The 13,134-nt window shown below is 34.4% G+C and overlaps 1 protein-coding gene across 6 annotated transcripts in view; it reads left to right on the forward strand.

Annotated features, from left to right (window-relative positions):
* METTL15 (methyltransferase like 15) overlaps positions 1 to 13,134 on the forward strand; it is a 248,811-nt gene that overhangs the window by 4,533 nt on the left and 231,144 nt on the right. For all 6 annotated transcript variants that reach the window (XM_042904248.1, XM_042904250.1, XM_042904247.1 and 3 more), the window contains exon 3: positions 1,163 to 1,449. In XM_042904248.1, the coding sequence (XP_042760182.1) occupies positions 1,180 to 1,449 (270 nt within the window). In that variant the 5' untranslated portion in view covers positions 1,163 to 1,179. The remainder of the gene's footprint in view (positions 1 to 1,162; positions 1,450 to 13,134) is intronic.

The following is a 13,134-nucleotide window of genomic DNA, read 5'->3' on the forward strand; positions in this document are numbered from 1 at the left end:
CCTCTGCATTTAAGAGTTACAGATTGCAGAATAAAAAGGAACAAGTGTGAGAAAGTTAAGGAACTTAATCTTTATTTTCTTGTTTTTTGGGGGCAAGGACAGACAGTTAAAACAAAGGTGAATACGAAATGCCAAAGTAGGCTCAGTTGAGTGTTTATAAGGTTAAAATTTATTTATTTATTTTTATAGATTTCCTAAGGTTTTTTTTTTTTTTTTTTAAGTGTTTATTTGTTTACTTTTGAGAAACACAGAGCAAGCAAGCAGGGTAGGGGCAGAGGGAAAGGGAGAGAGAGAATCCCAAGCAGGCTCTGCGCTGTGTGTGCAGAGCCTGAAACAGGGCTCGATCTCACAACTGTGAGATCATGACCTGAGCTGAAATCAAGAGTCAGGTGCTTAACTGACGGAGCCACCCAGGTGCCCCTGTAAAGTTATAATTTAAATTGAAACATGCTTTGCTGATACAGGCCATCTGAGACAATCTTGTCAGAGCATATTCATAACAAGTCTGCAAGATTTTCACAGACAGTTTTACCTTTCTTTCTTTTTAGATAAACATATGTAGCTTTTTCCAGGGACAGTTCCTCAAAGTTAAATTAAAGATGAAGATTTAGCATTATGAGAAAAAACAAATAGAAGAGCTTGAAATGAAAGACTACCTGAACCTAAAATAGGATAATATTTATAATCCCTTCAATCATCCAGATAGTTTTTTCAAATAAACATTTCTAATGCACTGAATCCGTTCTTTAGACTTAATTAAAATTAGAAAAGTATATTTCTGTGGTGCCTAGGTGGCTCAGTCAGTTAAGTGCCCAACTTAGGCTCAGGTCATGATCTCATGGTTCATGAGTTTGAGCCCCGTGTCGGGCTCTGTGCTGACAGCTCAGAGCCTGGAGCCTGCTTTGGATTCTGTGTCTCCCCCTCTCTCTACCCCTGCATCACTTGTGCTCTGTCTCTCTCTCTCTCTCTCTCTCTCTCTCAAAAATAAATAAACATTAAAAAAAAGTATATTTCAGAAAAATGATGACTTAATAAACAGTTTTTACATTTCTAATAATTAACATGTTAATGGTCTTAGAAGCTTACCAGGCCATTTTAAAAAGTTATACAAAATTACATATTTTAAAAATCCAACAATCATGATATTTTTAATTTTTTCTAGATTGGTTGACCTACAAGATGCTTCGATACCCATATTTTTGTAAAATCTATAAAGAATTTCTATCATGCTGGTTGGAATCTGGCATATTTAATTTAGGTATCTGGCCAAAAAAAATACATGCTACAACAGAAAGATGTAATGAATATGAAGCCCAGGAGCAAACAGATCAAACTGGAGCTCAGGAGTTACATAGATCTCAAAATGGAGATTTTGAAGCTATGACTAAATTACATATCCCAGTAATGGTGGATGAAGTTGTTCGTTGTTTGGCACCACAAAAAGGCCAGGTAAGTTGATTAGTTTTTAAAATTTTTAACACTTTGAAAATTGAGATATTCACTTATCTTAATATTCACTATTTTAAAGCATATTATTCAGTGGATTTTAGTATATACACAAGGTGGTACAATCATCACTATCTAATTCAGGAACATTTTCATCACTTCAATAGGGATTCCCATATCCATTAGCATTCACTCCGCATTGACCCCCTTCCTTTTGCTCCTGACAACTACTAATCTATTATTGTCTGTATGGAGTTGCCTAATCTGGAAATCTTATATAAATGGATTCATATTATATGTGGCCCTTTGCATTTGCTTTGTATTATTTAGCATGTTTTCAAGATTCACCCATGTTATAGCATGTGCCTGTACTTGATTTCTTTTTTCCCTGAACAACATTGCATTTATGGATATACCACATCCTTTTTATCCATTCACTAATTGATGGCATTTGTGTGTCCACTTTTTGGCTACTGTGAATAATGCTGTTATGAACATTCACGTACAAGTTTTTGTAGGGACATATGTTTTCACTCAGGTATATACCTAGGAGTGGAATTGATGGGTCATATGATATTCTATGCTTAACTCATTGAGGATCTGCCATACTGTTTTACGGAGTTGATTAGTTTTGTCAAGTAACTGTTTTAAAAGAAAAAGAACATTACATTGGCTGAGTGGTTTGGGTATGAAAACAATTCTAGCATAGCTTGAGAATTTTACTATCTTTTTAAGAATGACTATAGACAAAGATAAGGATATGAATTCCTGTTTTCTTGTTTTGTTAGACTTTTCAACTACCCTGCTTTTTGATTTAGAGTTCTCCAGAGAAATAGGACCAACAGGATGTGTGTGTTTGTGTGCATGCATGTATATGTGTACGTACATGTGCATGTATGTGAGTACATATGTGTGTGCACACACATACGTGAGGTGGAAAAGAGATTGAATGATTGATTTTGAGGAATTGAATCTCAGTTAAAGAGGATTGGTAAGTCCAAAATGTGTACAGTAGGCTGACAGGCTGGAGACCCAAGTAAAAAATCTGAGTCCAAATTGAGTCTGCAATTTGCCGGCAGAATTCTTGTTTTCAGGATGTCAGTCTTTGTTCTATTAAGGCTTTTCACTAATTGGATGGGACCACCCACATTATGGAGAGTAATCTGCTTTACTCAGTCCAGTAATTTAAAATTTAATCTCACTCCCCCCAAAAAAACCTTGACAGAAACATCCCGAATAATAATGTTTGGCCAAATGTCTGGGTATTATGGCCCAGCAAAGTTGACATAAAATTAACCATCATACTTATTTATAGTGTTGCTGGCAGGATTATATAAGGTTTTAGATACAAAAATGCTTTAAACTCTATAAAGAGATCACAAAAATGTTAGGTAATATAATATCCAATATGATAAAGCTAGAATTTCTGGAAATTAAGCTCATTCACAAGAGAGAGAAAAAAAAAACCCTTTTGTCATAGTAAATTTTCATCAGATGTGTTCTTATAACCTAATGCTGATACTTAGCTTACTGACTTCAGAAATATGATCTCTTATTTTAAAAGTTATTATTCCCTAAATCAGTTATGTACGTTTAAAAGTCACACCTTGGTTCTTTTCCAGGATATAGTGGCTTAATGGTTAAGAGCAAAGATTCTATAATTGGACTTCCTAGGTTTGAATCCGTCATCTAACACACAAGTGTGTACATACATTCACACGCACAGCTCTTTTTTTTTTTTTTTTTTTTTTTTGAGACATGTTCAAGTTACATCAGATAGTTTTCATGAACTAAGTTCTAAGCTATACACATAAGGTATGCTGGAATGGGTGGATGTTGCTCATGTGAAAGCCGTCATTAATATGACCTAGGTTGCTTTACCACAAAAATATTCATTTACCTTATCCTTAGGCAGTATATATATAACAAGGTAAATCCAGTATTCTTAGATGAGATTATGTGTATAAAGCATCTAGGTCAATGCTGTCATATAGTAGGGACTCTAAAGTATACATGAAAATATAAATTAAAAAATTGGATCAAACTTCCTGTTAAATATGACTTAAAGTGAAATTCTCTTCATTTTCTGTAAAGATTCATAATGCAAGGATAGCAATTAATACCCATACCTTAATGTGAGTCTAAGAAAAAGTACATGTAAATATATATGATATATTTGAGATCTATAGGAGAGGGAAGGGGCAGTTAGTAAAAAAGTGGAACTGAATTTAGTGGCTTGAATTTGACCTCTGGAACCAGAAACTAAAGCTCGTTGTATAAATTCGCTGAAACTCAGTAACAACTAAATATTTATTTTGTAATAACTAAAGTAGAAAAATAGCCAAACAAAAATAAACCCCACAAAGTCTCCTACTAAATCAGTATTGGATCTGCCTTTGTTCTAAAACCAAGTGGAATAAAATGAGACAATTTTACAACTTGACCTATCTTGCTGTTTCATTTGTTCAGGTTCCTGACAAATGTAATGTTGGTTTATTTTGACATTTCCATTGTTCTGATTTGAGTTGGGTTTTCTGGTAACTTTTTATAGAAAGTTTAATTTTATGAATGTTATATTTGAAAATTTTCATGCGAGGTACATTTAGAGACAACGTTATTTCTTACCTTTTCTGCTGTCTGGCAGACAGCTTTATTCACTATTCCCTTAATCTTCAAGTAATAAAGAACTGGTGACAGTTCTTGGACAGGAAAGGTCTTCATTTCTTCCAGAATCCATTATTTGCTTCTTTCTTCCTGAGCCTTTTCCCCCAAATCATTTTCTTTTGCAAACTATGAGTCATACACTCACTTGTATCAATCACCCACATAATTATTGTTTTTCACATCACCTTCAATGGTGAATTAACAAATGAAAGTTTTGATCATAACAGGAACCTTAAAAATATCTAAATATAGTTTTCAATGAGGCCTTGTTCATTTAATAGTAATTTTTTTTTCTGTAACATTTAAAAGTTGCTTACTTCAAGCTAATTTGGGGGAATTTGTTCTATATCATAACCAATTTACTGTTATTAATTTATATTACTATTGCAAATACATGCAAAATATTTATAAATTTGGATTAAAAGAAAAAAAAAGTTCTTTGGGAGGTATAGAAGGGATTGAATAAATTATAATTCTTTCTCCTTGGCAAGTTTCCATTTCATATTCTGGGTGAATAACTTTTTGTAAGAATATATTATTCTAAAAATTTTTTCTTGCTTCTGGAGATGGTTTAGTGTTGGCTACTGTGGTCAGTTTTTCATTCCTAATTTCTGAAAAGTGGAGAAAAAGCATGACCCTGCCTAGTTGAAGATGGTAGCAATTTGGAGGATATAGGAGACTTGATATTTATTTTTTTCCTAGTAGTAGTGCCAGTTTAGTTTGGTGCCTTGGGGTTTCTGTGAGAGTGATAGGTTATGAGGCAGGTGATGGACATGCAAGGACTAGTACCAGTAGCTGTGTAATTTTGGGCAGGTAGCTAATCATGACTGTGCCTCAGATTCTTCATCTGTAAAATGGGGAAATGTGACGTACCACCTGGTCACTGTAAGGATTAGGTGAGTTCACATATGTAAATTGCTTATAATGATATCTTCCAAGTAGTATGAACTCAATAAACATTAGCTGTTATTATTAGGGGGGATAGTAAGGGTCAGAGCTGGTAGCTAGCTAGATACAATAAAACTTAGGAAAAAAATACCAAGAGATAACAAAGGTGGAAACAAAAGTTCAGGAAAGGTGAAACCAATATGTCTGGAATTGGAAAAAGTAGTTTCCTTTGCACTATTGAACTCTCCTTATCGTCATATTTCTGGTCTTGAGTCAAATTTCACTTTATCAGGCAAATTTTTTCTAAGGCTCCAGAGGTGGCAGGTCTTCCTGTTATACATTCATTGAGTCATATGTTTTTCTTTCATAGCATAAATAATAATTTATAATTATAATTTTTTAATGACATTATTTGTTCAGTGGACATTTCTCCTAACAGACTGTCCTCTATGAAGTCATAGGTGTGTTTTTTTGTTTTTTTTTTTTTTCCATTATATCTTCAGTGCCTGGCACAGGCCTACAACATGGTGGGTTTTATAATGATATTTTAAGTGAATGAGTAAAAGTCAAATTGAAGGACAGATGAGAGGCACAAATAAAAAGAATGTCCCTTGGGTACTAAGGTTGCTTCTTGGGCTCAAGACTTTATATCATTCCAACTTCAGTGTGACAGGCCTAGTCCCTGGTGAGGGAGTAGATACAAGGACTGAGAAAATGAGCTGATATCTAAACTGATGCAAAATCAATTATGATAAATATCAGAGTAAGATTGTAAGGTTGGTTTTATATGTACTCGAAATCATTATCTTGCTATTTTGATATTCTAACATTTAATATTAATTTCATAATTACTAGATTTACTGAAGTTGTCCCGGTACCAGTTATGATAATTTTCTTTATAAAAAGATTCATTATTCCCTGTATAATGGATTTTTCTTAAGATCAGGAGCAATATTTTACTTGAAAATCTTTATAATCTTTAATGTAGAGTAAACATCAAAGAGAAAATCCTGAGACTATATGTTTGCTGTCTTAAACAATTGAAGGCTGATTGGTCACAGAGAGGAGGAGTTTATTTTGTTTGACCTCAAATTATTTAAAAAGGAACTTTTCTGAGAGACAGGACCAGTACCATAGCTCCTGTAGGGAGTTGCCTTTTTTTTTTTTTTTTTTAGGAAGGACTATTAAAATTTCAGATGGAATGGACTGTCAAAATGTAGTGCTTCCTCTCCCATATATTTTTAAAAATTTTTTTTTTAAGGTTTATTCATTTTTCAGAGACAGAGAGAGTGTGAGCAGGGGAGGGGCAGAGAGAGAGAGAGGGAGACACAGAAGCTGAAACAGGCTCCAGGCTCTGAGCTGTCAGTACAGAGCCTGATGCGGGGCTTCAACTCATGGACCGCAAGATCATGACTTGAGCCGAAGTCGGACGCTTAACCGACTGAGCCACCCAGGTGCCTCTCCCATATTTTTTAAAGTATAGGTTTCTTTGAAGTAAATTTTTATTTTACATTGCATTCTACCAATTATTTGAAAAAAATAATGTTTCCATCTTAAAAAATGAGGTAGCTAATTAAGTGAACTTTGCATCAGAATACTTTCTGCAGTGTGATACTTCCAGTGTTACACTGGTAAATATTTAGTGCCTGGTCTGAGAGTCAGGGTGTGGTGTAGCTTTAAAAACAAAAACAAGGGGCGCCTGGGTGGCTCAGTTGGTTAAGTGTCCGACTTCGGCTCAGGTCATGATCTCATAGTCCATGAGTTCGAGCCCCACATCGGGCTCTGTGCTGACAGCTCAGAGCCTGGAGCCTGTTTCGGATTCTGTGTCTCCCTCTCTCTCTGACCCTCCCCTGTTCATGCTCTGTCTCTCTCTGTCTCAAAAATAAACGTTAAAAAAAACCCAAAAACAAAAACCCTTGATTTATTTTGTTTACAGATTTTCATGATATATGTATTCCTATTATAGGCCATTTCAGCCTACCAACCTAATGTCACTGATTGTAGCCTTAGGGAGAAATATGAATAGCTGGTGCTCTTCAGCTGGTATGACCAATACCAGGTATGATTCTCATGATGCCATGAGATATCTGTGAATTATATAATGGCAGAATTTTTGCCTTACGTTTCTGAAAATCAGTATGGTCTGTAGAGTTCTTTTGTCTTTGTTCATTTGATGTTCCCTAGTTAAAACCTTTGTTTTATGTTTCTCTGCCCTAGGAAGTACCATGGTATAGCCAAAGAATATTGTTTTTCATACATTTTTTAACAACAGAGTTCTTTTTTCTCTCTAATAAATAATCCCAAACATAAGACAGATAAAAACAGCATTACATAGTGTAAATTTGTTTATATAATTTAGTTGTGACAGAGTCAGTTACGGAACAGAGGCATTTTGTTGAGTGCAAAACTTCAAAATCAACATCCGTGTCTTTTTTTTTTTTTTTTTTTGCATAATTTCAAAAATTTTTTTAAATGTTTATTTAGTTTTGAGAAAGAGAGACAGAGCAAAAGTAGGGGAGGGGCAGAGAGAGAGGGAGACACAAGATCTGAAGCTGACTCCAGCCTGCTAGCTGTCAGCACAGAGCCCAGTGTGGGGCCTGAACTCACAAACTGCGGTGAGATTATGACTTGAGCTGAAGTTAGACACTTAACTGGCTGACCACCCAGGTGCCTCCCCCACTTTTTTTTTAATTAAAAAAATTTTTTTTTGTTTGCATAATTTGGATTCACAAAGGTAAATTATAATTTATAATTTATAAAATGTAAATTTTTTTAAACAGTGTTCCTGAAATCTGCTTAATTTTTTAAAAATTTATTTTATTTATTTTTATTTTATTTTAGAGAGAAAGTGTATGCAAGGGGGCTAGAGGGCAGGGGTGGGGGAGAATTCTAAGTAGGCTTCATGCTCCATGCGGAGCCTGATGTGGGGCTCAGTCCCATCACTGTGAGATCATGACCTGAGTTGAAACCAAGATTTGGACACTTAACTCACTGAGTCACTTGGGTGCCCCTCAGCTTAATTTGTAGTTAAATTGAGGTGGTAAGAGAATTTTTAATTAGATTAAAAAGGACACTATATATTAATAAATATTCATGTGCCTAGTGCCAGGCCATCAAATTATATGAAGCAAAACCTGACAGAATTTTTATTTTTACTTTTATTTTTATTTTTATTTTTATTTTTGAGAGACAGAGTGGGGGTGAGGGGCCAGAGAGAATCCCAAGCAAGTTCCATGCTTACCATGGAGCCTGACATGGACTCAGTCCCATGACCCTGGGATCATGACTGAGCCGAAATCAAGAGTTCAACTGACTGAGCCACTCAGGTGCCCCCAAACCTGACAGAATTAAAGGGAGAAATAGTGCTATGATAATAGTTAGAGATTTTAATACCTCACTCAAAATAGCCTCTCCAATAACGAGAACAAATATTAATAAAGAAGTAGAGGCTTTAACACAATAAACTTACTAGGCTTAACAGATGTATACAGAACACTCTACCCAAAAATAGCATACACATTTGTCTCAAGTGCACGTGGGACATTTTCTGGGATAGAACATATGGTAACTGGAAAATTCATGAATTTATGGAAATTAAACAACATACTCCTAAACAACTAAGAAGTCAAAGAAGATCAAAGAAGTCACAAGGGAAATTAGGAGATACTTAGGAATGAAAAAAAATACAACATACTAAAATTTATGGGACACAGTGAAATTTGTGCTAAGGGAGAAATTTATAAATTGCTTACATTAAAAATCAAGAAAGGTGCCAAGTCTTCCATAATGTATATAAGCACATTTTGTAATGTATATAAATGTTGAATTGCTGCTGTACACCTCAAAGTAATATTATATGTCAACTATACTTCAGTTAAGATCTCAAATCAACAATCTAAGTTTATAACTTAAGGAACTAAATAAAAAGAATAAATAAATCCAAAGTTAGCCGAGGGAAAGAAATTAAAGATTAGAGCACTGTTAAATGATATAGGAAATAGAAAACCAATAGAGAAAATCAGTGAAGCCAGATTGAAGAGATCAGCACAATTGACAATCTTAGCTAGAGGGACAATTAAAAAAGAAAGAGATGGCCCAAATTACGAGACTGAAAATGGGGACAATTACTACCAATTTTGCAGAAATAGGATTATATGAAAGCACTATGAACAGTTGTATGCCAACAAATTGGATAACCTAGGTGAAACTAGACAAATTCGTAGAAACACAAAACCTACCAAGACTAGGGGCACCTAAGTGTATCGGTTGAGCGTCTGATTCTTGATCTCAGCTCGGGTATTGATTTTGGGGTCATGGGTTAGGGCCCTGTGTTAGGTTCCTTGCTGGGTGTGAAGCCTGCTTAAAAAACAAAACAACAAAAAAACAACAAAACAAACCTACCAAACCTACTGAACCATGAAGAAATAGAAAATAAGGATAGACCTATTACTATTCAGGATATTAAATCACTAATAAGAAAATCTATTGACAAAGAAAAGCCCTGGACCTGATGACTTCACTGGTGAATTCTACAAATGTTTAAAGAATAATTAATAGCACCTCAGGCTTTTCCAAACACGTTGAAGAGGAGGGAATACTTCCTAACTCATTTTATGAGGCCAGAATTATCTTATACCAAAGACACTACAAGAAAACTATAGCCCCAAATCCCTTATAAACATGGACACTAAAATCCTCAACAGAATGCTAACAAAGAGAATTAGGTAGTATATTAAAAGGACCAGGTGGGCTTTATTCCCGGAATGCAAGGAGGGTTTAGCATACAAAAATTAATGTAATCTGTAATATCAACAGAATGAGAAAACCCATATCATTTCAATTGGTGCAGTAAAAGCATTTGACAAAATTCAACACCCTTTCATGATAAAACACTCAATAAACTAGAAATAGAAGGAAACTACCTTAACTTAACAAAAGTCTTAAATGAAAAACCTACAGTGAACATCATACTCAATAGTGAAAGACAAAGTGTTTCCTCTAAGCTTGGGAACAAGGCAAGGAAGTCTGCTTTCACCACTTCTGTTCAGCATAGTACTGGGAGTTCTAGCTAGAGCAGTCAGGCAAGAAAAAGAAAAGTTATCTGAATTGGAAAGGGGAAGTAAAATTATCTGCAGATGATGTGCTCTTATATATAGAAAACTATATGGGCTCCCCCCCCCCAAAAAAAAGGAAAAGAAAAAGAAAGAACCTGTAAGAACAAATAAATTCAGTAAAGTAGCAGGATACAAAGTCAACACACAAAAATCACTGTACGTGAACAATCAACCATCTGAAAAGGAAATTATAAAAACAGTTACATTTACAATAGCATTAAAAAAATGCTTAGGAATTAACTTCACCAAAGAGGTGAGAGACTTGTACACTGAAAACTATAAAACATTGCTGAAAGAAATTAAAGAAGACCTAACAAAAATGAAAAACATCCTTATAAATGGATTAGAACACTTAATATTGTTAATGTCAATACTATCCAAAGCAATCTACAGGTGCAATGCATTCCTTATCGAAGTCCCAATGATGTTTTCGAAGAAATAGATAAATCTGTCCTAAAATTTATATGGAATCTCAAGGGATCCTGAAGGGTCAAAACAATTTTGAAAAAGACAAAACTGGAGGACTCATACTTTGTTACTTCAAAATTACTACAAAGCTACTGTAATCAAAACTGGTACTAGTGTAAAGTCAGGCATGTAAACAAATGGAATAGACTAGAGAGCCCAGAAATAAACCCCTAAATATATGGTCAAATGATTTTTAACAAGAGTACCAAAACCATTCAAGAGGGAAAGGGCAGTCTTCAACAAGTGGTGCTGGAAAACTGTATATCCACATGCAGAAGGATGAAGTGGAACCCTTCCCTAACACCATATACAGAAGTCAACTCAAAAAATGGATCAAAGACTTAAATATAACACCTAAAACCATACAATTCTTAGAAGAAAACATAAGACAAACCTTTATAACATTGGATTTGGCAGTGATTTCTTGGATATAATACCAAAGGCACAGGTAGCAAAAGAAAAAAAATAGACAAATTGTACTTTATGAAAATTAAGAAAAAAACTGTGCATCAAAAGACACTATCCACAGAGTAAAAAGGCAGCCCACAGAATGGCAGAAAATATTTGCAAATCATATATCTGATAGGAGTTTAATATCCAGAATATATAGAGAACTCCTAAAACTTAACAGCAAAAACAACCCAATTCAAAATAGACTTGAAAAGACATTTCTCCAAAGATGATATCTGAATGAAAATATGCTTGATATCACTAATCATTTGGGAAATGCAAGTCAAAACCACAATGAGGTTTAACCTCATACCCATTAGATGGCTACTATCCAAAAAACTCCAGAAAACCAGTGTTGGTAAGGATGTAGAGAGATTGGAATCCTTGTGTTTTGTTGGTGGGAATGGAAAATGGTAGAACTGCTGTGGAAAATAAGATGGTGTTTCCACAAAAAATTAAAAATAGACTTACTGTATGATTCAGCAATTACACTGAGAGAGGGAGACACAGTGGGTATATATGCAAGAGAATTGAAAGAAGGTTCTTGAAGCAGTATTTGTATACCCATGTTTATTGCAGCATTATTCACAAAAACTAAAACGTGGATTTAACTCAAGTTTTCATTAATGGATAAATGGATAAACAAAATGTGGCATATATATACAGGGAGTATTATTCAGCCTTAAAAAGGGAAACAATTCTGCTATTTTCTACAGCATGGATGAGTCTTGAAGACATTTTGCTAAGTGAAATAAGCCAGTCATAAAAAGATACTAGATGATAGTGCTTGTGTGAAGTATTTAGTGTAGTCAGAGTTATAAAGACTGAAAGTAGAATGGTAGTGGCCAAGGGTTGGGAGGAATAGAGAATAGGGAGTTATTGTTCAATTGGTACAGAGTTTCAGTTTGATAAGATAAAATAAGTTATGTAGGTGGATGGGGTGACAGTTGCACAGCATTATGAATGTATTTAATATCTATCATTGAATGTATACTTAAAAATGGTTAATATGGTAAGTTTTTTTCTTATGTGTATTTTAGCACAATAAAACTGTTTTTAAAGCAAGTTACCTTTTTGAAGAAAGCACAGTTCTTATATTACTTTATGGTTCTAGGTATAGATGATTGTCTAATATGAAGCTTGAAAGTAAAATGAATTTGTCGCTTTTTTATTTTTCTTTTGCAAATTTTATACTTGCAGATTTTTACTTTTTAAAAAAAAATTTTTAATGTTTATTTTTGAGAGAGAGAGAGAGAGAGAGAGAGAGAGAGACAGAGCTCAAGTGGGGGAGGGGCAGAGAGAGAGAGACAGACAGACAATCTGAAGCAGGCTCCAGGTTCTGAGCTAACAGCACAAAGCCTGTATACTTGCAGATTTTTCTATGTGTACTTCCAAAATATGTCTTTAATATATACTTAAGAATCTTATTAGTACTGAATTTCATGATTAGCTTTGTGCTTATTATATGTAATATTTTATTAGTGACATTTATTTTGTTATCTTTCACTTGAACATACTATTAAGCATTTATAGAAAGCTACACTACCTGATGATGTGATGAACATACTGTTAAAGTATTTAAAATCTTATAGGGAGTCAACAGTAGTAAACGTAAAATAGACAAATGTTGAATCCTTATATTTTTTGATCATTTATTAAAATATTTTCTTTACAAATATTTTTAAATTTTTTTTAACGTTTATTCATTTTTGAGAGACAGAGAGGCAAGCATGAGCTGGGGAGGGGCAGAGAGAGAGGGAGACACAGAATCCAAAGCAGGCTTCAGGCTCTCAGCTGTCAGCACAGAGCCCGATGTGGGGCTCAAACCTAGGAACCATGAGATCATGACCTGAGCCGAAGTCAGTTGCTTAACAGACTGAGCCACCCAGGTGCCCCTTCTTTTCAAATACTCTCAATAAAATTTATCGTTTATGAAAATGTTAATGTGTATTATTAGTAAATCCCATCTCCTTAGACTGTCAAATTTAGAAATTCCTCTTAGAGTTTTGAGGTGGAGCATATGGGAGTATGGAACCCAGTGGTAAATTTAATATAATGTTTTCAATGGGAATTTATATAGTTAATGTTATTTATAAAATGCTTG

This window comes from Panthera leo, chromosome D1, assembly GCF_018350215.1.
Source record: "Panthera leo isolate Ple1 chromosome D1, P.leo_Ple1_pat1.1, whole genome shotgun sequence".
Taxonomy (NCBI): domain Eukaryota; kingdom Metazoa; phylum Chordata; class Mammalia; order Carnivora; family Felidae; genus Panthera; species Panthera leo.